At 49.6% G+C, this 26,402-nt stretch overlaps 9 protein-coding genes across 13 annotated transcripts; 6 read left to right on the top strand and 3 right to left on the bottom strand.

Annotated features, from left to right (window-relative positions):
• Nucleotides 1-70: 70 nt before the first annotated feature.
• On the top strand, nt 71-5,277 carry TERG_01565 (uncharacterized protein; the record flags this gene model as incomplete). The annotated part of the gene is made up of 5 exons (XM_003236792.2): nt 71-109; nt 191-346; nt 430-456; nt 526-897; nt 991-5,277. The coding sequence occupies 5 exons, from the start codon at nt 71-73 to the stop codon at nt 5,275-5,277; spliced, it is 4,881 nt and encodes a 1,626-aa protein (XP_003236840.2).
• A 2,305-nt stretch (nt 5,278-7,582) lies between these two features.
• On the top strand, nt 7,583-12,351 carry TERG_01564 (pyruvate carboxylase). 2 transcript variants are annotated; one of them, XM_003236790.2, is made up of 4 exons: nt 7,583-7,649; nt 7,878-10,080; nt 10,146-11,613; nt 11,688-12,351. In XM_003236790.2, the coding sequence occupies exons 2-4, from the start codon at nt 8,048-8,050 to the stop codon at nt 11,796-11,798; spliced, it is 3,612 nt and encodes a 1,203-aa protein (XP_003236838.1). In that variant the 5' UTR covers nt 7,583-7,649; nt 7,878-8,047; the 3' UTR covers nt 11,799-12,351. The 2 variants fall into 2 exon arrangements, with proteins under 2 accessions (XP_003236838.1, XP_047605459.1); XM_047749315.1 differs by having other exon boundaries at nt 10,146-12,351.
• Nucleotides 12,352-12,476: 125 nt separating this feature from the next.
• TERG_01563 (uncharacterized protein) lies at nt 12,477-13,302 on the top strand. The gene is made up of 3 exons (XM_003236789.2): nt 12,477-12,659; nt 12,717-13,072; nt 13,142-13,302. The coding sequence occupies exons 1-3, from the start codon at nt 12,537-12,539 to the stop codon at nt 13,182-13,184; spliced, it is 522 nt and encodes a 173-aa protein (XP_003236837.1). The 5' UTR covers nt 12,477-12,536; the 3' UTR covers nt 13,185-13,302.
• A 709-nt stretch (nt 13,303-14,011) lies between these two features.
• TERG_01562 (60S ribosomal protein L11) lies at nt 14,012-14,772 on the bottom strand (the record flags this gene model as incomplete). Of its 4 annotated transcripts, XM_047749313.1 has the most annotated exons (4): nt 14,012-14,138; nt 14,203-14,452; nt 14,563-14,710; nt 14,770-14,772. In XM_047749313.1, the coding sequence occupies 4 exons, from the start codon at nt 14,770-14,772 to the stop codon at nt 14,012-14,014; spliced, it is 528 nt and encodes a 175-aa protein (XP_047605457.1). The 4 variants fall into 4 exon arrangements, with proteins under 4 accessions (XP_047605457.1, XP_047603747.1, XP_047605458.1 ...); XM_047747782.1 differs by lacking the exon at nt 14,770-14,772 and having other exon boundaries at nt 14,563-14,719; XM_047749314.1 differs by lacking the exon at nt 14,012-14,138 and having other exon boundaries at nt 14,199-14,452.
• Nucleotides 14,773-15,111: 339 nt separating this feature from the next.
• On the top strand, nt 15,112-16,131 carry TERG_01561 (uncharacterized protein; the record flags this gene model as incomplete). Its single annotated transcript, XM_003236787.1, has 6 exons — nt 15,112-15,138; nt 15,202-15,210; nt 15,299-15,370; nt 15,442-15,880; nt 15,942-15,995; nt 16,052-16,131. The coding sequence occupies 6 exons, from the start codon at nt 15,112-15,114 to the stop codon at nt 16,129-16,131; spliced, it is 681 nt and encodes a 226-aa protein (XP_003236835.1).
• Nucleotides 16,132-16,712: 581 nt separating this feature from the next.
• TERG_01560 (pyruvate transporter MPC1) lies at nt 16,713-17,481 on the top strand (the record flags this gene model as incomplete). The annotated part of the gene is made up of 4 exons (XM_003236786.1): nt 16,713-16,785; nt 16,931-17,003; nt 17,156-17,314; nt 17,388-17,481. The coding sequence occupies 4 exons, from the start codon at nt 16,713-16,715 to the stop codon at nt 17,479-17,481; spliced, it is 399 nt and encodes a 132-aa protein (XP_003236834.1).
• A 741-nt stretch (nt 17,482-18,222) lies between these two features.
• Nucleotides 18,223-20,482, bottom strand: TERG_01559 (uncharacterized protein; the record flags this gene model as incomplete). The annotated part of the gene is made up of 2 exons (XM_003236785.1): nt 18,223-18,390; nt 18,458-20,482. The coding sequence occupies 2 exons, from the start codon at nt 20,480-20,482 to the stop codon at nt 18,223-18,225; spliced, it is 2,193 nt and encodes a 730-aa protein (XP_003236833.1).
• A 218-nt stretch (nt 20,483-20,700) lies between these two features.
• On the top strand, nt 20,701-25,102 carry TERG_01558 (uncharacterized protein; the record flags this gene model as incomplete). The annotated part of the gene is made up of 4 exons (XM_047747781.1): nt 20,701-21,706; nt 21,773-22,364; nt 22,429-22,594; nt 22,658-25,102. The coding sequence occupies exons 1-4, from the start codon at nt 21,388-21,390 to the stop codon at nt 25,100-25,102; spliced, it is 3,522 nt and encodes a 1,173-aa protein (XP_047603746.1). The 5' UTR covers nt 20,701-21,387.
• A 432-nt stretch (nt 25,103-25,534) lies between these two features.
• Nucleotides 25,535-26,059, bottom strand: TERG_11734 (uncharacterized protein; the record flags this gene model as incomplete). The annotated part of the gene is made up of 1 exon (XM_047750800.1): nt 25,535-26,059. One exon carries the CDS (start codon nt 26,057-26,059, stop codon nt 25,535-25,537), a length of 525 nt encoding a protein of 174 aa, XP_047605456.1.
• Between the last annotated feature and the right edge of the window lie 343 nt (nt 26,060-26,402).

The following is a 26,402-nucleotide window of genomic DNA, read 5'->3' as shown; positions in this document are numbered from 1 at the left end:
CTTCTTCGGCATAGCTGGCGCTCCGGGTTTGGTTGGATGAGGTCGTTGCCTTGACGGCCATTACGAGATCATGGCTCCTCTTCCCATTCAGTTTACGGAGCTTTTACAGGTATGACGGCCTCAGGAGTGCTTCTGGAACTGCGCCTTGTCTGCCTGCAGCTTTTGATCTCTTACTGACACGTTGCCGTAGTTAACGAACGTTGATATTGTGGTACGCAATCACCATTTCCACACAAGCAAGCCTTCTCCCAGTTCCTCGCCCCAGCCAGTCGATATGGCCCCTACGGCCTGCTATCTTGATATTCCATCGGATACTGCGTCTTTTGGGCTCATGTCGATGGGCATTGTGCTTGTTGGAATGTGGGGAGGAGGGCGTCGTGGCTGTGCATGATAGCTAATTACAGCTTCCTTCATCGTCTTTATCTCTAGCCTGCATCTATCGGCTTTAATTCATGTGTAAGTCCTCTCCAGTTGCCTCCCTTCCGCTTCCGCAATTGCTGATCAGCTCTTTTGCAAATCGTTTAGACTTTAGAATCCGATAATTTCGTCTGCATACGACAAAAGGTCAACGATGAAGATAAGACACAAGTTATCATAGTCAATCTTAAAAACAACAATGAGGTCATCCGGCGCCCGATTAATGCCGATAGTGCGATCATGCACTGGAACAAGAACATTATCGCACTTAAGGCCCAGGGCAAGACCATCCAGGTCTTTGACCTCCAGGCAAAGCAGAAGCTCAAGTCCGCAGTCATGACTGAAGATGTTGTCTTCTGGAAGTGGTACAGTGAGACAAGCATTGGCTTAATCACTGAGTCCTCGGTTTACCACTGGAACGTTTTTGACCCGACTCAGCATGCTCCTCTTAAGATGTTCGACCGGATTGCAAACCTGGCGGTGCGTTTTACCTCTTTCGTACCCTTTATTAGTATTGTGGTCTTATTTTTCACTATAATCGAAAAAGGAAAATGCAACTAATCAATTGGATAGAGCTGCCAAATTATTAGCTATCGTGTTAATGAGGAGGAAAAGTGGATGGTGGTTGTTGGTATTAGTCAACAGCAAGGACGGATAGTAGGAACAATGCAGCTCCATTCGGTTGAACGAGGCATATCTCAACACATCGAAGGTCATGCCGCCGCCTTTGCTACCATCAAGGTCGACGGATCACCCTTACCTCATAAACTCTTCACCTTCGCTGTCAGAACCGCAACCGGTGCCAAACTTCAGATTGCAGAGATCGATCACCAGGAGCCCAACCCTAAGTTCCAGAAGAAGGCTGTTGAGGTTTACTTCCCACAGGAGGCTACCAATGACTTTCCAGTTGCCATGCAGGTTTCTGAGAAATACGACGTTGTCTATCTTATCACCAAGTTCGGCTTCATCCACCTCTATGACCTTGAGACTGGTACATGCATCTTCATGAACCGCATATCCAGCGAAACCATCTTCGTTACCACACCAAACTCAGATTCTACTGGTATTGTCGGTGTCAACCGTAAGGGCCAGGTCCTCTCCGTCAGTGTGGACGAAGGCACCATCATTCCATACCTCCTTGAAAACCCAGCAAACACATCTCTGGCTGTCAAGCTTGCATCCAAGGCTGGCCTTCCGGGTGCAGATAATCTTCTTCAGAGACAGTTTGAGCAGCTCCTATCTCAAGGAAACTATGCAGAGGCTGCCAAAATCGCCGCCAATTCGCCCCGTGGGTTCCTGCGAACTGCAGACACTATCAACCGCCTAAAGGCTGTCTCACAGTCAGGTCAGGGCATGTCTGTCATTCTCCAATATTTCGGAATGCTTCTTGACAAGGGATCTCTAAACGTATACGAGAGCGTTGAGTTGACCAGACCTGTCTTGCAACAAAACCGAAAACATCTCCTTGAGAAGTGGCTCGGCGAGGATAAGCTGGAGTGCTCCGAGGAGCTAGGTGACATCGTTCGGCCACATGACATGAACATTGCTCTGAACATCTACCTCAAGGCCAATGTTCCCCACAAGGTCGTTGCTGGATTCGCAGAGACTGGTCAATTCGACAAGATCCTGGCTTACTCCAAGCAAGTCGGCTATCAACCTGACTATGTCCAGCTTCTACAGCATATTGTCCGGGTCAACCCAGAGAAGTGTGCAGAGTTTGCTGGCCAGCTTGCCAACGATGACAGCGGTGCCCTCGTTGATCTTGACCGTGTTGTCGACGTCTTCGTTTCTCAAAACATGATCCAGCAAGCTACTGCATTTTTGTTGGATGCTCTCAAGGACAACAAGCCTGAGCATGCTAAGCTTCAGACTAGGCTGCTAGAGATGAACCTTGTCAACGCTCCTCAGGTCGCTGATGCTATCCTGGGTAACGAGATGTTCACCCACTACGACAAGGCTAGGATCTCGCAACTCTGCGAGAACGCAGGTCTCTACCAGCGTGCGCTCGAGAACACTGATGATTCAACAGTCATCATGCGCAACATTGTCCGCACCGACAAACTGAACCCCGAATGGTTGATAGAATTCTTTGGCCGCCTTTCAGTGGAACAGTCCCTGGAATGTATGAACGAGATGCTTCACTCAAATCTCCGACAAAATCTTCAAGCTGTCGTTCAAATCGCTACCAAATTTTCGGACCTTTTGGGACCTACCAACCTCATCCAATTGCTTGAGAAATACCGAACTGCCGAGGGTCTCTACTACTACCTTGGCAGCATCGTCAACCTTAGTGAGGATGCCGATGTTCACTTTAAGTATATAGAGGCCGCTACTCGCATGGGCCAGATGACAGAAGTCGAGCGTATCTGCCGCGACAGCAACTACTACAACCCTGAGAAAGTCAAGAATTTCCTCAAGGAGGCCAAGCTTGCTGAACAACTTCCTTTGATTACTGTTTGCGATCGATTCAACTTTGTCCACGATCTAGTTCTGTATCTGTACCAGAACCAGCAGTACTCTTCGATCGAGGTTTACGTTCAGAGGGTCAACCCATCAAGAACTCCCGCTGTTGTCGGTGGCCTGCTTGACGTGGATTGTGAGGAGTCTATTATCAAGAACCTTCTCACTACTGTTGACCCAGCTTCTATCCCAATCGATGAGCTTGTCGCCGAGGTAGAGAAGAGAAACAGACTCAAGATTCTTTTGCCATTCCTAGAGAACACTCTCAGCACAGGTAACCAACAGCAAGCGGTCTACAATGCCTTGGCCAAGATTTACATTGACAGCAACAACAACCCCGAGAAGTTCCTCAAGGAAAACGACCTCTATGATACTCTAACTGTCGGAAAGTACTGTGAGAAACGAGACCCTAATCTTGCCTATATTGCATACCGCAAAGGCCAGAATGATCTTGAGCTTATCAACATCACCAACGACAACTCCATGTATCGTGCGCAAGCTAGGTATTTGCTTGAGCGAGCTGATAGTGAAATTTGGGCCTTTGTTTTGAACGGAAACAACATTCACAGACGGTCCCTTGTTGACCAAGTTATTGCCACTGCCGTCCCAGAGTCTTCTGAGCCAGACAAGGTGTCAGTAGCAGTCAAGGCCTTCCTTGAAGCAGACCTGCCGACGGAACTCATCGAGTTGCTGGAGAAGATCATCCTCGAGCCATCTCCATTCAGTGACAACAGCAGCTTGCAGAACTTGCTCATGCTCACTGCTGCTAAGGCTGATAAGAGCAAGCTGATGGATTACATCCACAAGCTTACGGAATTCAATGCTGATGAGATTGCGGGGATGTGTCTGTCCGTTGGCCTGTACGAAGAAGCCTTCGAAATCTATAAGAAGGTTGAGAACCATCCTGCTGCCACCAATGTTCTCGTGGAGCACATTGTCAGCATTGACCGTGCTCAAGACTATGCTGAGCGTGTTGAGCTTCCCGAAGTATGGAGCAAGGTTGCCAAAGCTCAATTGGATGGCCTTCGCATCTCCGATTCTATCGCTTCATACATTCGTGCCGGAGACCCTTCGAACTACAATGAAGTTATCGAAACCGCTACCCATGCTGGCAAGGATGAGGACCTCCTTGAATATCTTAAGATGGCCCGCAAGACTCTTCGAGAGCCTGCCGTCGATACTGCCATGGCCTTTAGCTTTGCAAGACTCGACAAGCTCTCCGAGCTTGACGATTTCCTCCGTGGAATCAATGTTGCTGATGTTGAAGCTTCTGGTGACAAGGCCTATGCCGAGGGATACCACCAAGCTGCAAAGATATTCTTCACCAGCATCTCCAACTGGGCAAAGCTTGCAACTACACTTGTCCATCTCGAGGACTACCAAGCTGCTGTTGAGTGTGCTCGCAAGGGCAACAGCGTCAAGGTCTGGAAGGAGGTTAACGCAGCCTGCGTTGCCAAGAAAGAATTCCGCCTTGCTCAAATTTGCGGTTTGAACCTGATCGTGCATGCTGAGGAGCTGCAGGACCTGGTCCGGCAGTATGAGCGTAACGGCTACTTCGACGAACTCATTGCTCTGCTTGAGGCTGGTCTTGGTCTTGAGAGAGCGCACATGGGTATGTTCACTGAGCTAGGAATTGCCCTGTCGAAATACCATCCAGACCGTGTGATGGAGCACCTCAAGTTGTTCTGGACCCGAATTAACATCCCCAAGATGATTCGTGCGTGCGAGGAAGCCAACCTGTGGCCCGAGCTAGTTTTCCTTTACTGCCACTACGACGAATGGGATAACGCGGCGCTAGCAATGATGGAGCGAGCAGCCGATTCGTGGGAGCATCACTCTTTCAAAGATATTGTTGTTAAGGTTGCCAACCTGGAGATCTACTACCGCGCCTTGAACTTTTATCTGCAAGAACAACCCCTGCTGCTGACGGACCTGCTCCAAGTCCTTACTCCCCGTATCGATGTCAACCGGGTTGTTCGCATGTTTGAGAAGTCGGACAACATCCCGTTGATCAAGCCATTCCTCCTCAACGTACAGCCGCAGAACAAGCGTGCGGTCAATAATGCCATTAACGACCTGTTAATTGAAGAAGAAGACCACAAGACTCTGCGAGACTCGGTTGAGAACCATGACAACTACGATCCCGTCGACCTGGCGCAGAGGCTAGAGAAACACGAGCTTGTATTCTTCCGCCAGATTGCTGCCAACATCTACCGCAAGAACAAGCGATGGGAGAAGTCTATCGCCCTCTCGAAACAGGACAAGTTGTTCAAGGATGCCATCGAGACCGCCGCGATCTCTGGCAAGCCCGAGGTTGTCGAGGAGCTGTTGCGTTACGTAAGTACCTTGCCATGTGCTATGTTATTTGTTTGTATTTCGCACAATGTTGCTAACAAGTGATGACATGGTAGTTCGTCGACATTGGCAGCCGTGAGTGCTACGTGGGCATGCTATACGCTTGCTACGAGCTCATCCGCCCCGATGTGGTATTGGAGATGTCGTGGCGCCATGGCCTCCACGACTTCACGATGCCTTACATGATCAACATGCTGAGCCAGCAAGTGCAGACCATTGAGATGCTGAAGAAGGACAACGAGGAGCGTAAGGCGAAGGAAGCCTCTCAGCAGAAGGAAGAGGACAACACGCCCATCCTTGGAGGCTCGAGACTGATGCTGACGCAAGGTCCCAGCGGGTCAATGGGAGGGGGTGCGCCGTCGATGTTTGGACAGCAGACCAATGGCATAACCCCCCAGCCAACCGGCTTCCGGCCATTCTGAGGACAAGCAACTAGACAGAAAAGAAAGACTAGATAAGACGACGGGATGAGGATGATGAAGAAAAATAAAAAATAACACCATACGAGGTCTCCGTGATTATGAATAAAATCATCAACAGGAAGAAAGAAAAGGAATGAGAATGAATAAAACCGGGGCCAGATATGGTGGCTTTTTTCGTTATCAGTTATGCCTTATCGGAAACTCGGGCGGTTTCTGTTGATTTCTCACTTCCGGCTCCCCTCCCCCCCTTTTTTTATTTTACCACACATTTTCTTCTCTTTTTTTTCCCCCCATCATTATTTCCGTCTGGGACTGCGAGCGGTGGGGAAGCATGGAGGATGGAGGAGAAGCCTTTTTCTTTTCTTTTCTCTTCTGTTTCTTTTGTTATGTTTCTTCTGCTGTCCCTTTATTTTCCTCCAGCAAAGCCTTAAAAAAACAAAACCACATAAACTAATAATGTACCCTCACTTACCCCCCCCTTCCCTTGTCCGGCATCGGCTTCGGCACCGGCTTCCGGCTCCTACTCGCTTTACCTACCTGTTGTTACTTACCTGCTCTCTACACCCTGTGTTGTCATGTCCTTTTCTCCTTCATCATGTGTATTTGATACGAGATATTTTGTTTTCTTTTTCTCTTTTTCTTCATAACTTTACCATCGCCCTAGCTGTAAGTCGGGTGCGCTTGTATTCCGGCAAATATACATAAGGTCAACCAACCTCTCAGCCCCTCTCGGCACAAATACATGAGTTAGCTTCGTAAAGGACAACAAACAGGCCGGCGTTTCCCCTAGCCGGCAAGCAAGATCACCAAGTGACCGTTGAGATGGGAAATCTCGACATAAAATGGTAGCACAACTCAACAAAAGTAAACAAAACATCTTGTTTCCGCAGCCAGTCGGAGCGTCCCCAACACGCAGGACGTCAGCCATCTGCATGATCTCAAGAATATATACAAGTAGTGCTGCGGTTTTGTTTAGTCTTCCGTGCTTCTTCCCCTGAAGCTCCCCGATGCCAGGCAGCCCATCTTTTTCCTTGACCAAACTGGTTTATCCTCGGCTAGACGAGATATTCAATCAGGAGGTAACTAAATAAGAAAAGAAAAAATAACGTCTGGATGAGAAAAGCCGGAAAAAGAAAGGAAGAACATGAGAAAGCTTCTCTCTCTCCTCTGCTCCTCTTGCTTGTCTGTCTCACACTAAACCAAACCACTAGGCATTACAGACTGGCTGGCTGGCTGGCTGCTTAAGTATATTGCTCGGCTAGACGCTCAGCTACCGGATGGGGACAAAATGGCTCACGGGCGGCCAATTAGTCAAAGAAAAGAAGCCGGTGGAAGGCTGGTCCATGTCGACGGGCCCTGGAGACAGCCAGATGATGTCTCTTTTCTTTTTCGGCCGTCTCTGCTGCTGCTCCATCGTCGTCGAGTCTTGTCGCCGTCTTGGTTTCAGGCGGTTCTTGCTTGGTGGAAAGAATCCGAGGAGCATGGGTGGCTTTCCGACGGGGAATTGCCGTGTAGCCAGAGTCACTCACTCACGGCTTCAGAGCCAACAGTACATAGCATGACGTCCTCGCCATCGGCTCGTCTCGTCCTCTCTAGTTCACTCTATCTTCATCTTTCTCTATCTTCGTAGTCGTCTTTATCTTCTTCTTCTTCTTCTCGTCGTCGTCGTTGTCTTGCCGTCTACTTGGTGTCGCTTAGTAAAAGCCAGCAGGTCATGTGGGGAGCGGCCACGTGAGCGGAAAATAATTAACGCGAGCCTCCGCGGGCGAACCAACCAGAAAAAAGAAAAAAAGCGACGGAAAAAGCAAATAAGAAAGCAGGAAAAAAAAAAAAAAGGCGACGAAGCAGCCAAACCTTGCGGGGCAAGTTTAAAAATAATAGAAGGCGCGACGAACTTCCGCTGCGACGCTTCGGACGGCCAAAACATCCCAACATCGCCAGCTTTCGCCCTCGTTCTCCTTGCCGCTCGCTCCAAGAGGTGACGGTTGTCTTCAGGTACGTCTGCTGGCCATTTTCGACGGGCTGCCGCAGCGACGTGGTGGCCGTCAATGGCTGGGAACATGTTCGCCCGCTGCTCGCTCTGCCCCACTGCGGTCTGCTCTAGGGCCCCCCTCCGCCAGGCCGATGCCGCGGCTTCACGCTCTCGTTATAAGAGGAGATGAGCCGGGCATACAGAGAGGACGATGGAGATGATATCGATGCTGACTGTTGTTTTTTCTTTAGAAGAATCACTCTATATCGAATCGAACAGGAGAAAAGAGAAACAAGCTACACCGAAAACCGGAGAGTATCTATATAGATAAGCGGCGTGATATCAGGACTCGCCATCGTCCTCAGACACCTGATACCCCCGTTGATACGCGTCTATATATATATATTCTCTCTATACAAACATGGCTCCAGCTCCCGTGCCTATGCCAGACGTCAATGCCACGGCTGTCCGCGAGGACGCCGTCGAGGAAGATGTCATGGAAGACCACCACCCGTCCAACTTCCAGGACTCCGTCCACAGCCGTCTACGGGCCAATTCCTCCATCATGCAGTTCCAGAAGATCCTCGTCGCCAACAGAGGAGAAATCCCCATCCGTATCTTCCGTACAGCCCACGAACTCTCCCTACAGACTGTGGCCATCTTCAGTTACGAGGACAGGCTGAGCATGCATCGCCAAAAGGCCGACGAGGCGTATCAGATCGGTAAGCGGGGTCAGTACACGCCCGTGGCTGCCTACCTGGCCGGTCAGGAGATTGTCAATATCGCCTCGCAGCACGGCGTCCACCTCATTCACCCGGGATATGGTTTCTTGTCTGAGAATGCCGAGTTTGCCCGTGCTGTCGAGAAGGCCGGCATGGTCTTCGTCGGTCCTACTCCAGAGACTATCGATAGACTCGGCGATAAGGTCTCTGCTAGAAAAATTGCCATAGAGTGCAAGGTCCCCGTCGTGCCCGGTACCCCCGGACCGGTCGAGACCTTTGACGCTGTCAAGTCCTTCACGGATGAGTACGGCTTCCCCATCATCATCAAGGCTGCCTTTGGTGGTGGTGGCAGAGGCATGCGTGTCGTCCGTGACCAGGAGTCACTGCGTGACTCCTTCGAGCGTGCTACCTCGGAGGCCAAGACTGCTTTCGGCAATGGCACCGTCTTCGTAGAACGCTTCCTCGATAAACCAAAGCACATCGAGGTCCAGCTGCTCGGAGACAATCACGGCAACGTCGTCCACCTGTACGAGCGTGACTGCAGTGTCCAGCGCCGTCATCAGAAGGTCGTCGAGCTTGCTCCGGCCAAGGATCTTCCCATTGATGTTCGAGACAACATTCTTGCCGACGCCGTCAGACTCGCCAAACATGTCAACTACCGCAACGCCGGTACCGCAGAGTTCCTGGTCGACCAGCAGAACAGATACTACTTTATCGAAATCAACCCCCGTATCCAGGTCGAGCACACCATCACCGAAGAAATCACAGGCATCGATATCGTCGCTGCCCAGATCCAGATCGCCGCTGGCGCTACCCTAGAGCAGCTCGGCCTCACCCAAGACCGCATCTCCATCAGAGGTTTCGCCATCCAATGCCGTATCACCACTGAGGACCCTACGAAGGGCTTCCAGCCAGATACCGGCAAAATCGAGGTCTACCGCTCTGCAGGTGGTAATGGAGTCCGTCTTGATGGCGGTAACGGCTTTGCCGGCGCCATCATCACCCCTCATTATGACTCCATGTTGGTCAAATGTACCTGCCATGGTTCCACATACGAAGTCGTACGCCGAAAGATGCTTCGTGCCCTCGTTGAGTTCCGTATCCGTGGTGTCAAGACAAACATTCCCTTCTTGGCTTCGCTGCTAACACACCCTACCTTCATCGACAGCCAGTGCTGGACCACCTTTATTGATGATACCCCAGAACTATTCTCCCTCATTGGCTCTCAGAACCGTGCCCAGAAACTCCTTGCGTACCTTGGTGATGTTGCAGTTAACGGAAGCAGCATCAAGGGCCAGGTTGGCGAACCTAAGTTCAAGGGCGAAATCTTGAAGCCCATCATGCGTGATGCCGATGGCAAACCGATCGACCTCAGCTCTCCCTGCAAGGAGGGATGGAAGCAAATCATCGATGAAAAGGGCCCCGCTGCCTTTGCAAAGGCTGTTCGTGAGAACAAGGGATGTCTTATCATGGACACCACTTGGCGTGATGCCCATCAGTCCCTGCTAGCAACTAGAGTTCGTACCGTTGACCTGGTCAACATTGGCAAAGAAACTAGCTATGCTTTCAGAAACGCATACAGTTTGGAGTGCTGGGGGGGTGCTACCTTTGATGTCTCCATGAGATTCTTGTACGAAGATCCATGGGACAGACTCAGAAAGATGAGGAAGGTCGTTCCAAACATTCCTTTCCAGATGCTGCTTCGTGGCGCCAATGGCGTTGCTTACTCTTCGTAAGTTTTCCCCTTTATTCTATATGAAAGATGAGTACGCTGATACTTATGAACGTCTGTTATAGCCTTCCCGACAATGCCATCTACCACTTCTGTAAGCAGGCAAAGAGATACGGTGTCGATATCTTCCGTGTCTTCGACGCCCTTAACGACATCAACCAGCTTGAGGTTGGTATGAAGGCTGTAGCCGCGGCAGGTGGTGTTATTGAAGCTACTATCTGCTACTCGGGAGACATGCTTAACCCCAAGAAGAAGTACAACCTGGACTACTACCTTGGCTTGGTCGACAAGATTGTAGCCCTGGGAACTCACATCCTCTGTATCAAGGATATGGCTGGTGTCCTAAAGCCTCAGGCCGCCACGTTGCTTGTCGGAAGCATCAGGAAGAAGTATCCTGATCTTCCCATCCACGTCCACACTCACGACTCAGCCGGTACCGGTGTTGCCTCCATGGTTGCCTGTGCACAGGCGGGCGCTGACGCCGTTGACGCTGCAACTGACAGCATGTCTGGCATGACCTCTCAGCCCAGTGTAGGTGCCATACTTGCCTCACTTCAGGGCACCGACCAGGACCCCAAGCTTGACATCCCCAATGTCCGTGCCATCGACACCTACTGGGCTCAGCTGCGTCTCCTCTACTCACCCTTCGAGGCTGGCCTCGCTGGACCCGACCCAGAGGTCTACGAGCACGAAATCCCCGGTGGTCAGCTTACCAACCTCATCTTCCAAGCACACCAGCTTGGTCTCGGTGCTCAATGGCTTGAGACCAAGAAGGCTTATGAACAAGCCAACGATCTCCTCGGAGACATTGTCAAGGTCACCCCTACCTCCAAGGTCGTCGGTGATCTAGCTCAGTTCATGGTCTCCAACAAGCTAAGCCCAGACGATGTGATTGCTCGTGCTGGTGAGCTTGACTTCCCTGCCTCCGTCCTCGAGTTCCTTGAGGGTCTCATGGGCCAGCCCTATGGCGGATTCCCCGAACCTCTCCGCTCCAGGGCTCTTCGCGATCGCCGAAAGCTTTCGGACCGCCCCGGTCTCCACCTAGAGCCTCTTGATCTAGCTAAGATCAAGGCCGAGATCAAGGATAAGTTTGGCAGCGCTACCGAATGTGACGTTGCTAGTTATGCCATGTACCCCAAGGTCTACCAGGACTACCGCAAAGTCGTAGCCAAATACGGTGACCTTTCTGTCCTACCAACCAAATACTTCCTTGCCAGACCTGAGATCGGCGAAGAATTCAGCGTTGAGCTTGAGCAAGGAAAGGTGCTCATTCTGAAACTGCTGGCTGTGGGTCCTCTGTCCGAGCAGACGGGCCAGCGAGAAGTCTTCTATGAGATGAACGGTGAAGTTAGACAGGTTACTGTTGATGACGTCCTTGCTACGGTTGACGACACCAGCCGCCCCAAGGCCGATCCCAGTGACAGCAGCCAGGTTGGTGCACCAATGAGTGGTGTAGTAGTCGAAATCAGAGCCCACGAGGGTGTCGAGGTGAAGAAGGGAGACCCAATTGCTGTTCTCAGTGCTATGAAGATGGTATGTTATTGCTCTTGTCCTCTCACCCCTTCCTTGATATCTACGGATAGAAATGCTAACTTGCTTACGATTAGGAAATGGTGATCTCTGCACCTCATCACGGAAAGATTGCCAGTCTACATGTCAAGGAGGGAGATTCTGTCGATGGACAGGACCTCATCTGTAAAATGACCAAAGCTTCCTAAAAAAAAAAGTCACGTCCGTCTTCTCCTGATGTATATGATGTTGTTTTATGTCCCTTAGTTACTATATATGGCACGTCCATAACTGTTCCAGATTACTTGCTCTATAATAGAAGAGCCATTTTTAACAAGCTTCCTTCTATTCCGTTTTACATCAAAGCTTAAATCACCATCAACTTGACCAACGAATGATATCGTTATTGTCATGGATGTTTGTTATCATGTTGTGCCAATCAGAGATGCATCCAAGAATGTGACATCATAACGCCCGTATGCGGCTTGACCTCGCGTGCACAAAATGTACCTCCTACATCACCAACAAGTACAACACTGCCAGCCAAGTCACATCTCCATGGCATATATAGAGCAGATGAAGTTGTATAGCTGGACTGTCATGCCTGTATTGGTGCTGTGGGTTGAATCCAGCCCCGTCATGACCTTGTTGCTACAATGCAAGCACCAGCCGTAACATATAGATCATCACAAAGTACCAACCTTCTACCGCCATGATACCTCAACTATAGCTTCAGCCTGTCCTGGATCGACCCTCGACCCTGGGACCCGGCCGGGCTTTGCCTTGGTCGATGAGGGGGCGAATAAGTTAAAAAGGAGCAGAAGGCCAGAGGCGATTCCCCCGCCCTTCTTCATCCATTCTACATGAGATGTCTTCGAGATAGTACACTCATCTGTACGAACACCAGCTATCAAGAGCAATATCCCGAATATATATCAAGATAAGACATGAGTGACCGTCCTGAGCGTCCACCGGTATGGGTTAGGGGCGGACCGCCTTACTTCTATCATCCTCGTCGACCATCTGCACCATCTGCACCATCTGAGGTTGCGAATGAAGAGTTGCGACGTGTAAGTCCATCCATCACCTCCTACAGCTGAAGTCGAATGCTAAGGTCAATATACTAGGCATCAACCACCTCCAGCATCCCATCTGTTACTGGCATCGTACCAGACCGATCCAGCTCGATCTCATCTACCACCTCCGCCACACAGAACGCTCAGCAAGCTGGCGTAGCATCGACTCTATTCCCCTTCATGGCCAAAGATCGTTCAGGCTCGATGTCGTCTGAGTCAGGAACAGGGCCTGAACGAGACCAGTCAAAGAGAAGAAGCTCGCATTCCGAAGGGAGCTATGCTGGGCTAATGACGCAGAAGCGAATGTCAGAAGACCCGCTCTTTGCTAGTAGGCGGGAGAGTTGGAGGGAGCAGGCTGCCAATTCTCGACCAGATGATAGGAGATTCCTTAGCCGTTGGTGGGATAAGTAAGTTGCCAATCTATATAACCCGCCTGTCGGTGTATGGGGCTTCGATAACTGATACATGGTTTATAGTTTTGTTAAAGGAGAGCGACAGGCACCTCCCAAGAACAAGTGATAGTTTTCTCTACCACGTCTATAAGGTGGATGGCGTAAAAATTTGACAAAAGCTGACCCAAATGGCGAGTTTTGGAGAACTTTGTTGAACCCAGGCTATTTCTTTGCAATAATGTGGTCAAGTGCTATGCTTTGAATTGAAAATTGATCAGCAGATTTACGAATATTTATGTAGTTCATACTTTGCAATATTCTGTTGATTTGCATTTACAAACAATTACGAACAACTATAACAGCATAGTAACCTTACCTTTGACATAGTTGTTGAGAGTCTATTACTAGGTGCATACGAGAAAGGGAAAAGAACAGCTTGGCCACTATAGCATCTCATGGGGAGCATAGTAACAAACAAGCTAAAGGCCGCCTGGTATGGGAAACGAAGACTCGTCTCTCATCCCAGAAAAGGTATGGCTAGACGCCAACATCCCTCTCAGCAATGGTTAAGCGGAACGACACCCTATGTGAAGCCTCCATTGTGAAACAGGGAAAGAGAGCCATTTTGAAATGTAAATTTTATTGTTGCATGTCGTATCATACTTGCTTGTTGAGTCTTCGTTGGAAATATGCCCCTAGAACACGCCTGTTATTTTTTAAAAAAGTAAAAAACAACCCATGCCCCCCACGACTAAGCGCAACAAGCAAAGAGATGTGGTTTGCGAGTGAGCAGGGTGCAAGGAACGGGGATGAAAGGGGAGATTCCTTGCAGCCTGAGAGAAAGAGTCTCTTCCGTTGCCTGTGATGAGGCATTATGGAGTAAAGGAGAGGGAAGAGAGGTAAAGGCGGAGAGAGAAACGGGGGAATTTTTTGTTTGATTTTGATATAATTGATTTATCGGACAATTCCCTCGAATCTGCTCTTAAACCACTTGATGGTCTCGGTCTGGTTGATACGGTGGGGGGCACCGATCTTGGACTTGCATCGTCGGCGCTTAGCGATACGCTCACCAGGGCGGGTCCTAATTAAATCAGATATGAGTAACCGAGAAACTTGGTATCTGGGCGTCAAGTTATAGCACTCACATGCAGCAGTAGAAGTCCATTCCGTAGATACCGATACCAGGGTCATACTTGATGCCCAAGTCGATGTGTTCGTTGATACCGAATCCGAAGTTTCCGGTCTCAGAGAAGTTCTTCTTCCTCAATTCGTATTCCTTGACCTTGAGGCCACGCTCAAGAATCTCCTCAGCCTTGGGGCCACGGACGGTAACGTGGACAGCAATCTTCTCATTACGTCGGATACCGAAAGTACGGACGGTGTAGCGGGCCTTGCCTGTCAAGTGCGCACACTCGCTTGTCAGTTTTTGCCTCTTATTTTCCAATTCCCACTTCACAACGTTGTTTCTGCCATTGATTCAACTCATTCCAGGGAGGTAGCCATACTGTAGACAGGGGTTTGACCGCTCAGCTGTTCCAACACCTTGGCTGCACGAGTAAGTCTGTCACCAGACTCGCCAACGGAGATGTTGAGGACGAGTTTCTGAATGCGGAGTTCCCGCATGGGGTTCGAAGATTTGTCGTTTCCCTCGGCCTGTGCCATGGTTAGTGATATGTCACTGTAAACACCGTCGACTGGGCCTGATATCGTACCATTGTGAGTGTTGCTGCTGCTGCTGTGCGTTCTGGCTGCGCGAGAAGAAAGTCGAAGTTGTTGAAAGTCGCAAAAAGTGTTTTTGTGTGCGCGAAAGCGAAAAAAACCCTACGCGGGCTTGGCGTCGGCGCTAAACCCAAACGGTCAAAGAGCGTATCTTCGACGCCAAAAGATCAAAAGTTGCAGCAAAGCAGAAAGACGGCGATAGAAGAGTTTGATATTCCTCACGACCAGGCTTCTGGTTGCTGCTGTGCTACAAGAACAGAGGTGTTGGAGCTCGGCGAGTCTGTGAAAACCCTCGGGTCTGGTTGAAAGTCGCATTCGTGCGCACCTGAGGCAGCATGGCTTCAAACAAGCAGGGGAAGATGGTGAGTTCATGGGAGCTAGAGCTTGGTTGATTTCAAGTTAGGATCGCTGACATATCTCTTTAGCAAAATCTCGTATGATAATCCTTGATGTCCTCTCCGTGAAATGCTGTATGCCTGCTTTCCAGAGGCCTCCGGCAAAGAGCTGACGCGCGCAAACCAGATCAATTATAGGATGAGGGTCACTTTGACAGATGGGCGACAGATGACAGGCCAAATGCTTGCATTTGACAAGGTAAGCTGGAAGCAGATAACCTGGGAGGAGATAGACGTGTGGTACGAGTGCATACTAACGGCATATCCCAGCATATGAACCTCGTTCTCGCAGATACTGAAGAGTTCCGTCGAGTAAAGAAGAAGTCGGGCAAGGGAGGGCAGGCCGCACCCGGCAGTAGCAGCACTGCCCAGTTGGTCGAAGCTGAAGAGAAACGAACACTTGGACTTACCATTGTACGCGGAACACACGTTGTGTCATGTTCAGTTGACGGCCCGCCGCCCGCAGAGCCAGCTGCCAGGCTAGGAACAACTGCTGCCGGTCTTGCGGGTGTCTCTGCTACACTCGCTGCTGGGCCTGGAATCAGCAAACCTGCGGGACGCGGCCTACCCGTTGGACTTGGTGGACCAGCTGCTGGCGTTGGAGGACCGCCACCACCTGCTGGATTTGGCACATTTCCACCCCCAGCGGGATTCCCCGGCGGACCGCCTCCTAGTTTTGGAGGTCGAGGCGGACCTCCTGGAGGACCACGTATGTGTATCTCTACCATTGTCCATTATCATTGTGCTGTGATTACTGACCACCTATATAGCTGGATTTGGACCACCACCGGGTTTCGGCGCTCCTGGAGCTCCTGGCGGACCTCGTAAGTAAATCGACATCTCTTTCCCCGTATTTTACTTGTATGCTGATTATACCTAGCTGGAGGATTTCAACCACCACCTGGCTTCCAGCCTCCGGGACAAGGAAGAGGCTTCCCACCAGGCATGGGCGGACGATGATACCAGCGCTTCTTGGAGTTATGAAACGCAGGCTGTTTTGACAACCGAGGGGAAATATTTGATTGCATGATTCCCTTACTCAGAATAAATGATGACAGGCTATTTTTTCCCTTCGTTTTCCTTCATCTCCTCGCATTTTCCTTTCTCCCATGGCGTTTGGTGGTATCGGTGAAATGGACGGCTAAAGGACCTCCTATTCTTGAGGCAGTAGTTTGAGAAGTATACTCCTGCTAGTTATATACTATCAAAAGATAATCTACACATTTCAATTCTTCCCTATATAACAAATAGACATCCCACACTATCATCTCCTTTTGACCCTACCTATTCTCCCCCCCAAGGGCCGGCCATTATTTTATCACGTGACTGGTCGTAACTTACTCCGGAAGTCGGAGCTTTTTCTTTTGGCTGAGCGCAACAACAGCAGTCCAGCAGAGACAAAACATCCAGAGAACCACAGGTTGCTGCACCCAAGGACACATCTCTGCTCCTTTGATCCCGACTGTCAGGAAGCGATCTGTATAGCTTCCGGATCCGCTTGCTTCCTGTCCTCGAAGTTTTTAAACCAACCGCCCTTCACAATGGCCGCCGCCATTAAAGCCATCAATGCAAAGATACGGTCCAACAAGGTGTTGGACTATGTCTGCTCAACACGTACGTTTCTATCGTCCTTTTCTAGTATTGCCTCCTTGGGTGTTTTGTTTCTTGATGATGGTGTTCTTGTGGCTCCTGATCTACCCCATCCGCAGTCTTATGTCTCAGCTATGGGCCAGATGCTGACACGGGGTTACCGCTATAGATTTCTGGGGCCCCGTATCCAACTTCGGTATTCCGGTCGCTGCGGTTATGGACACTCAGAAAGATCCTGAAATGTATGTCAATGGCGCACATTCCACTCCATAGTTCGTCCTCTGATACTCGAGTTGTCGGCTCTGTCACGTCGAGCGGCTACCTTCGCATCACGCCCATGCATACCAACCCACAGCCATTGAAATATCTAACCCACTCGTTTCTCTTGATATAGTATCTCCGCTCAAATGACCGGTGCATTGGTTATCTATTCTGGAACTTTCATGCGTTATTCTCTCGCTGTCACCCCCAAGAACTACCTTCTTTTCGGCTGCCACTTAATCAACTTCGGAGCCCAATTGACTCAGGGATACCGATGGGTGAACTACTGGAAGTACGTTTTGAATCATCTTTCCTCGGGTTTCCTTCATCAACTCGAACTAACTGTACCTCTTTTCGCATTGTAGATGGGGAGGACGAGAGGCTGTTCTCGCAAACAAGGCAAAGGATGCCGGTGCCGAAGCAGGAAAGGCTGCCGCCGAACCTAGTACTTCTTCATAAACGCGCTTAGTGGGTTTGTCGGTTATTTTCTTTTCTTCCTTTTATCCTTCATTGGCATATACTTGCTGCGCCGGATTTAATCGGATTGTACGTATTAGGCATACACGGTTTTGTTATCTTTGGTCATCTGTTTTAATAAAGATATATATTTCTCTTTTTTCCGAAATTAGCTACTTTCAAGAAGTGAAGATGAATTTATATTTTCGTATGGATTTGAATAAACCCACGAGTGCATCTGTCAAATATATGCCAATTATGTCTCATGTACAATATGAAGAAGTCAACATAGAAAAGAGATACGATGGGATCAATAATGATATTGCTAGGCCGCATACAACGGGTATCTATCAAATACTACCCGCATATCTAATTCTCCTGGAAGACCGACCTAAAGGTAAGAAACATGAGATTATCAAGCACATCTAAACCAGCAGGTTCCGAGAGAAGAACCGAGTCTTAGATGCAAAGAGTCGAAAGAGAAACCGGTAAAGAGGGCATCAATTTAGCAAAGGGAAACATGGGTAAGGGTAAGGGTGTTGGTTAGCGGGTAGTAGATGGAACCTATGCCATAAAGTAGCGAAAAATGGTTACGTAGTACCTGTTCCGAGGGAGGTAAGGGCGCAATTTACCAAAATTCCAGAGCCTTAAACAGGTGTCACCGAAATATGATACTCGAGAGATAGTGAAATAAAAAATGACGGTTATGAACAACGGCGCTTAAAAGGTCAAAAATGCAAAGTACTATTTGTTGCAGAATCCGGGGAGTTTGGCACCACCACCGCCATCTCCCCAGTTGGAGATGGCTAAAGCGGTAGTATAAACGCAGCATAGTAGTCCAAAGATGATAAGGCAGATGTCTAGAGTCTTCTGTAGATAGGTGATTGCGACGCCCTTGTAGTGAAGCAATGGCTAGACATATCAAAGTTAGTTTCAAATCACATGCGGGCTGGAGAGTAGCACGGATGAGGAAACATACCGGATAGACGAAGACGAGTGGCACACATGCGAAGCTGCCGATGAGGGAGACAAACTTGTCCAAGTCTCCAGCTCCACCCCAGGCAATGGCGGCACATACCAAGACAAGGAAGAAGCGGAAAATGTTCTTCTTCCATTTGATCCCAGGGTTGTATTTGCCGCTACGGGTAAAGAGGCCGTTCTCCAAAATTCTGATCGCGGGGAAAAGCTGAAGGGGAGTGCTCAATAGGATAGCAGCAGCATATAGGAACTGAATTGACCTGACGAAGTTATCCTGCTGTGGAAGATTGAGGATAACAACGGTCTCAGTCTTGGAGCCAAAGGTAGCGTAGCCAACAACTCCCATGGAAAGAAAGATTACAGTAATGATGACCATGACCAGGCCTAGTGCAGCGGGGAACTTCTCGGGACGTTTCATGGATTCCTGGATAGGGATAATGAGGCCAATTCCTTCAAAGGTGAAGATAGCAGTCCCGATAAGCAGGGTATATGATTTGGGGTTGAATGGCTGGATGTCGGCAACGCCCTTTTCCATGATGGTGCTGATTCCAAATCCGTACAGGTAGATCAAACCAAGTAAGATAAACACATCCGCAATTAGGGCTGTGAAGGCGAGTTTTGAAATGTCACGAACAAGGGAGAGAGGCAGGAAGATGACGAGCTGCATCAGAATTACGTATTGGATGCTCAAAAACGCCTCACAGTTGCTGACAGACACTATGAAGGCTTGGAGATTTTGCGAGACAAAGACGATATAGGCGGCAACGAAGCCAAGCTGGCTGAGAGCAACGGAGAATAAGATGATTTTCCTCATCTTATCTCCATATAGAATTCCTCCCATATCACCGAAGGAGCCATTGATCTTATTCCGGGTGTTGACAAGAAGAATGAAACAGAAATAGCTTAGGGCTGAAATAGCTACTAGTACGATGGAACTGAATAGCATTCCGCCATTTAAGAAAGCTCTTGGAAGGAAGAGGACACCAGTTCCGACGAACGATTTCAACAAGAGGAGAATGGCACCCATAGAAGTGTTTGTAGCTTTGGCAGCTCGTTCCTTAGGCACACGGCCTCCAGCGCTTCCTGGACGAAGCAGAGATGTCTCCTCTGAGGGCTCTTCTTCTCCAGGACCAGGCTTCCGTGTAAAGAACTCGCCGGGACCCAAGACTTCGTCATCTTCCTGAAGCTCCTCACCAGCGAAATGACCGAACAAGGTCAAGAACTCCAAAAAGCTGTTGGTTGCTAACTTGGGCTGGGCGAGCGCCTGTTCGGGATCTGCGGGGGCGGTGAGAGTGTTCTGCTCTCCTCCGGTTCGGCGTATGAAGTCTCGGCGGAAGCCACCAGGAACTCTGATTGTGTTGATATCCAAAGTTTCAGTTTCCGGTTCCGGCCTTGCGAGATCGAAGCTCTTTCGTCTCTTGGGGCCTTGTTGTCCTTGGGCCTCTGCTTCGGCCCATCTATAGATCGGTCGAGTGATATCACCGCCCTGAAGTTGTAAGCTGGAAAACTCCTCTCCGTCTTTGACTCCGCTTCCACCTGATTTCGTGGACTCGGCCTTTTTGCCATTTGTCTCAGTGGAGTCGGCTGACTCGGCTGGTGGTCGCACCAGATGTCGTTTAACGACTTCAGGATCTTCTATGGGTGCACCATTGGAGGAAGTCGTATTGGCCCCACTGGAGCCATTATCGTCCTGTAGAGCGCTTGTCAACGCAGATGGACGAGCAGTCTCGAGCGAAGATGGCACAACGGATGACGATTTGAAGTCAGTAGCGATATCAGACGGAGCAGCTTGTCGAGGAGTAGGTACACGCCTCAGCTGCAGGTCTCCTGTGTCTGTGTATGACGACGAAGGGATAGGAGAGGCCAGTCGGGCTGTAGTTATGTGTCTCGGGAGCGATCCTGGTGCCAGGCCCTCTGCCGGAGAGGTGCCGCTGACAGCTCGACCACGAGGAGACTCTTCACGCAGCGTCGACGCTGCCGGTATATCCTTCCCCTGTTGCATCTCGCCGGAAGTTGTTTCGGTCATCTATCAGGACTGTCTCGCCGGCACACTTCTGTGAAATGGATATAGGCAGACGGAATGGGCGTATTGTGGTCACACCGCGGCAATGAAGGTAACAAGAACCCAGTGTAGTCAACCAATATTCAGCTGGCCGGTACCAAACTTGACTTGTAGGACAGGGAGTCCGGCCTCGCCAGCTCCAGCAGAAATGAGACGGGGGATGCTTTTTAAATATGCAGGCTGTCCGCAGGCTGAGAAACGGTCATCAGCTTCTGGGTGTCAGCTAAGAAGTCGGCGTGACGGTGACGATTGAGGTTTGAGCGGGAAGAAGTTGCTTGTTAAAAATAAGCAGCGCGCTGATTGGCCCAGCGAGTCAATGATGCATTGCTTATATCATCAACTGTCCTAAAGTGGTTAGCGCGTTCGCTCTTGACGCGGGAATAGGGTCATGTGACGAGCTTAGTGTCTTGAGTATCTTAGTAATAAGGTTTGTTCCTGGTCGAAAGCTTGTCTTAGATTGGTCACGTGCTATGACGCCTCCCAAGGTTCTAAAAGTTGGGATATTCGACGTCAGCGCCAACTGCGGCGACGTCAACATCAACCTCACTTCAAGTGGCTGACCAGCGTGTTTAGACATTGGAGCAGTGGGATTCCACGCGAGAGGTCCGACGGCGCGCTTTAAATACTTACAACTCACTCACTCAGCAGGGACATGCTTTGATAGTCCGCTTGTTTAAGCGTCCGACAGGGGTGCTGCTGGCTGCTGCACAAAGACCTTGCCGGGTTTCCTAGTTGCGGACAGATAACTTCATCAACCATGAATCGCCCACTAAATGGCTCTGCCAATGACGAGAATACTACGCAGGAAACAGGACATGGAATCAGCTGGTTAGAATACTCCCCATAGAGCTGCAGCGATAAACAAACCCATGTCTAACTCGCTCTCTAGGAGCTTACCCGTACTCGGTAACGCGAGAAGAACAAGCAATGAAGATCACCATGGAGTTGTTCGACACAGGAGTCGAAGTGTTTCCCGTCTTCAGAGGACTTCCTTAGCTGGGCCACTACCTACCAAGCTTGGCTTTTCAGATGAAAGAGAAAAGTTGGCCCAGGATGAGGGCAATGAGGCCCAAAAGCTGGGGTCCTTCTCAGGCGTTTTTGTCCCGACGACTCTCAACGTTCTGAGCATTCTCATGTTCCTTCGCTTCGGCTTTCTTCTAGGCCAGAGCGGTGTTCTAGGCATGATGGGTTAGTAATATCTTTTTACACTGTTTGTTACCTTTACGTTTAACTATATGCTAAGAGGGAGAACAGCCATGCTTATAATATCATATGCCATTGACTTGATAACCGCCATGTCGATTTCCGCAATTGCTACGAATGGTACCGTAAGAGGTGGAGGCGCTTATTACCTCATCAGCCGTTCCCTAGGTACCGAGTTCGGAGGTTCAATTGGCATTGTGTTCTACCTTGGCTGCGTTTTGAACACAGGAATGAACGCAGTCGGTCTGGTTGACTGCTTTAAGCAAAATTTTGGTGTTGTTTCTGGCAGCAAGTCCCACTTTCTTTATGAAGGCTTTTGGTGGGAGTACCTTTGGGCATCCATCATCCTCCTACTCTGCACAGCTATCTGTTTGGCAGGGAGTTCGGTTTTCTCCCGTGCCAGCAATGGGTTGCTTATTGTTCTTCTGGTATCAACCTTTAGCATTCCGCTATCAGCGTGTATCAGGCAGCCATTTAGAAACGAGCGTCTAGGCATTGAATTTACCGGATTTAGCAGCGTATCATTCTTCGATAATCTATACCCACGCCTTACTAAAGGTGCCGCAGGAAGTCAGATTAAGAGGCGAGAAAACTTTCAAGATCTGTTCGGGATTCTCTTCCCTGCAACATCTGGAATATTTGCGTTCGTTCTGCCGCTGGACCTCTCATTTCTGGTATCTGATATTTGCTAACTTCATGCTTTACAGTGGTACGAGCATGTCCGGTGACCTTAAGAACCCAAGCAGATCCATCCCGAAAGGAACACTTTATGGTCTAGCCCTCACGTTCTCCACCTATACGATCGTTATTCTCACCTTGGCAGCAAGCGTTACGAGGGAGTCACTCTATAGAGACGTTAACATTATCCAAGATGTCAGTCATATCATATACCATCTATCATTTTTGGATGAGTTTTCTTATTAACTCCGACTGTAGACAAATATGTCCGGGTTCCTTATTGTTCTCGGAGAGTTTTCAACCTCATTTTTCTCGTCTCTTATGGGCATTATTGGTGCTGCAAAAGTACTCCAGGCCATCTCACGGGATGCCCTTCTACCCGGGTTATCAATCTTTGCAAAGGGGACCAAGAAAAATGACGACCCCATCACCTCTATTCTCATCACCCTTGCAATAGCTCAGATTACTATATTCTTCGATATCAACCAGATCGCCTCTTTCGTTTCCATGGCATACTTGATGACCTTCCTGGTCACTAACCTGGCTTGTTTCTTGCTCAAAATTGGATCCGCCCCGAACTTCAGGCCCTCGTTTCACTACTTCAATTCCACAACTGCATTTGTTGGGACAATTATCAGTGGAGCCAGTATGTTTTTCACCGATGGGGTGTACGCTACAGGATGTGTTTGCGTTCTGGTGACACTCTTCCTCCTAATCCACTATATGGCTCCCCCGAAGACGTGGGGAGATGTCAGTCAAAGTCTCATTTACCACCAGGTCCGCAAATATCTGCTCCGCCTTCGACCTGAGCATGTCAAGTTCTGGCGACCACAGATTCTCTTATTCGTGAACAATTTCGAATCGCAGTATAAGATGATCCATTTTTGCAATTCGTTGAAGAAAGGCGCTCTTTTCGTGCTTGGGCGTGTTCTAGTCACGGACGACTTTGCAACTGCTGTTCCCGTTGTTAGAAAGGAGCAAACGGCGTGGAATAAGTTCATTGAGTTCTCAAAAGTCAAAGCTTTTATAAATATAACAGCAGCCCCAAATATAGAATGGGGTGTCAGGAATGTTGTCTTAAGTGCCGGACTTGGAGGAATGCGACCCAATGTGGTGGTAATAGACCAATTCCGCAAGGACAACTCTGATGCTTCACTCGACCCTGGGCTTCCACTAGTACGGCCGACGAGACGTACGTCTTCAAACCTCAGTGATGGTGAAGGGGACCCTCTCCGAAAAACAAGAACGGATTCGTTCGAAAGAGACCCCCCAATGAATGTCCAGAGCTACCTGACGGTCCTGGAGGATCTACTATTCCAGTTACGCATGAATGTTGCAGTTGCTAGAGGATTCGAGAATATTGAGCTTCCTGGTACGAATGATGAATCACCGGCCAAGTTCATAGACCTATGGCCAATCCAGATGTCTGGAGAGATATCGTCAGATGGAGGGCGAAAGTGTACCAACTATCTCACAACCAATTTTGATACATACACATTAATACTACAGCTTGGCTGTATCCTGAACACTGTCCCATCCTGGAAACGATCATGCCGTTTGCGAGTGGCTGTGTTTGTAGAGTACGAGACAGATGTGGAGGAAGAAAGACGAAGAGTGATGACTCTACTCGAAAAGCTCCGAATATGTGCCGAAGTGCTGGTATTCTGGCTTGCCAGTGGGGATCTACAAACTTACCGCATAATCGTCAATGGAGACAGAAATAACGTGGACAAGGTTGTGCTTGACGCTGTTGAACAAGTGTTGGAAGAGGAGGATTGGTGGAATGAACTCGGACGGTATAGGACGACTTCTAGATCTAGCAGATCACAGCGGCAGACTCCAACGGGATCTGGATCTACGACTCCGCGTGAAGGAGGCAGACGACGTGCAGGGTTAGAAGGTCTCAAGAGGGTTATTGAGTCATCTCGAAGACGGTCAATTGGGCCTGGAGTCAGTCTCGGAATGCAGACCCATCGACTACTGGATTCTATGGTAGAGTACAATTCCGACGGAAACGAGTCGTCCTCTGAAGAGAGCGATATTGATTCTTACCTGAGCGAGAACGAGAATGAGAACGAACCAGAAGGTAACGACCCAATGACAGCCTCTGACGTTCCAACAATCAATCAGCCAGAAGAAACCACAGAAGGAACCACAGCAGCAGCTACTACGGCCACACCTTCACCCCGTGTAATGTTTATGAAGAAAGGCCGGGTTGCGTCCAGTGCCAAATTCTCCTCTGCCCCCATACCGACAACAAAGGTGGTATCAGAAGAAGGTACCGGGCCCTCGATCATGTTTGCAGATTCATCACCTCCACGCCGCGGAAGCGCCACAGCGGCAGGCCTTGAATCGATATACAACCGCAATTCTGGCACCGCCAGTCAGCCCGCCGTCACTTCAGCTGAAGGAGACACGGAGAACCAACCACGGGCATCTGGATATCCCTCCCAAGCGGCAGTCCCTCTATCGTTCAACGACCTGCCAGGCCGTGCCCAGCATCTGATACTGAACGAGCTGATCAAATCGCAGAGCAAGGACACTGCGGTTGTGTTCACCACCTTGCCGACCCCCGTTGAAGGCGTCTCCCATGACAAGGCCTCCTGTGAAGCGTACGTCAACGACCTCGAGGTGCTCTGCGACGGTCTTCCTCCATGTCTCCTCGTCCACAGCAACAGCGTGACTGTTACCATGAATCTGTGATCGGTATATTCCTAGTTCCGTAGTCCTTTGCCGTAACGTCTTTGCATAACCTTCCAGCATATATCTATACAGCGTTTGTTTATTTTCTATGTATTCATTTCGGTAGATCAAATAAATTGGCCTTTTTTTGATATCATCGTCGTTTAATCATTTGGTTTTATCATTATCAATTTATCAGCCAGACGATCCCAGACGAGGAAAAAGAAAACATCCTCAACCCAAAGCCTGAAGCTCATCTTTCAGCTGCTCGCCACCGTTTAACTATTTTGACTCGTTATCAATTCCTTGGACAAAAACGAGGCCTGCAGAGCGCAGACGTCAGCCTGTTAAATGCAGCGTTGGTGTCAAATTCCCTGATTCCATTCGGTTCCCTCGCTGACCCCCTCGCCAGCTAGCTACTCAGCGTACCACCGCAAGCTGACCGTCAAACTATTATATACGAACAATTCGGCGAATATCTAACGTACACGAACAACTAGATAAATAGAAAGCTGCCGCGGCCTCCGAAATACATCTGTCTTGCCTGACGCTCCCCCGCGCTAACATGCGACGTTGAGAAGAAACCGAAACATCAGATAAAACATCCGCGCGGTAAATCCGTCGAGCAAAGCACAGCAACAAAAGGGTCACAAAAAAGGGGGGCGGAACACAGAGAGCTTTAATTGGATTTGAGGGGAGGAGCAAAGAAAGAAAAAAAGGCTTTATGCCAACCATGGTTGAGCGGTTTGAAAGCAATATACCCGTACGATCGAAGCGCAACGGCCGCCACAGCCTGAAGATGACCATGCCAGACGATGAATCCGTAGACAGCTCGGACGGGGCCATCACGCCCTCACCGGTACGATCGGGAATAGAAGGGCTCCCTCCAGGCAGACTCAGCGTCAAGTCGAGGATGGGCAGGAAGATGTCGTCGCCAATGGCGCCGCCCTTCATGGTGTCGGCGCCCGGAAAGGTCATCGTGTTTGGAGAGCATGCAGTCGTGCATGGGAGAAAGGCAATGGCTGCCGCAATATCTCTGCGGTCTTACTTGCTTGTCACGACGTTGTCGAAGTCGCACCGGACGGTTACGCTGAATTTCCGTGATATAGGGCTGGATTTTACGTGGGATATCGACTCGTTGCCCTGGGATGTCTTCCATCACCCGTCCAAGAAGAAATTTTACTATGATTCTGTCACCGAGCTGGACCCCGAGCTACTAGAGGCCCTCAAGCCCCATGTTGCTATGGTTTCGTCGGACAAGCCGGAAGAAGTACGAAAAATACACCAGCACTCGGCCAACCAGTTCCTTTACCTCTTCCTC

The sequence above is a fragment of the Trichophyton rubrum genome (genome assembly GCF_000151425.1).
Source record: "Trichophyton rubrum CBS 118892 genomic scaffold supercont2.2, whole genome shotgun sequence".
NCBI lineage: Eukaryota > Fungi > Ascomycota > Eurotiomycetes > Onygenales > Arthrodermataceae > Trichophyton > Trichophyton rubrum.
The sequence above is the reverse complement of the archived record's forward strand: the minus strand, read 5'-3'. Positions and strand labels throughout refer to the sequence as shown.

Excerpts from the sequence above, each read along its gene's own strand:
- TERG_01564 (XM_003236790.2), top strand. The coding sequence starts at position 8,048 with ATGGCTCCAGCTCCCGTGCCTATGCCAGACGTCAATGCCACGGCTGTC. Across the intron at positions 10,081-10,145 it reads AATGGCGTTGCTTACTCTTC|CCTTCCCGACAATGCCATCT; the intron begins GTAAGTTTTCCC and ends CGTCTGTTATAG. Across the intron at positions 11,614-11,687 it reads TTCTCAGTGCTATGAAGATG|GAAATGGTGATCTCTGCACC; the intron begins GTATGTTATTGC and ends GCTTACGATTAG.
- TERG_01563 (XM_003236789.2), top strand. The coding sequence starts at position 12,537 with ATGAGTGACCGTCCTGAGCGTCCACCGGTATGGGTTAGGGGCGGACCG. Across the intron at positions 12,660-12,716 it reads CGAATGAAGAGTTGCGACGT|GCATCAACCACCTCCAGCAT; the intron begins GTAAGTCCATCC and ends TCAATATACTAG. Across the intron at positions 13,073-13,141 it reads CTTAGCCGTTGGTGGGATAA|TTTTGTTAAAGGAGAGCGAC; the intron begins GTAAGTTGCCAA and ends CATGGTTTATAG.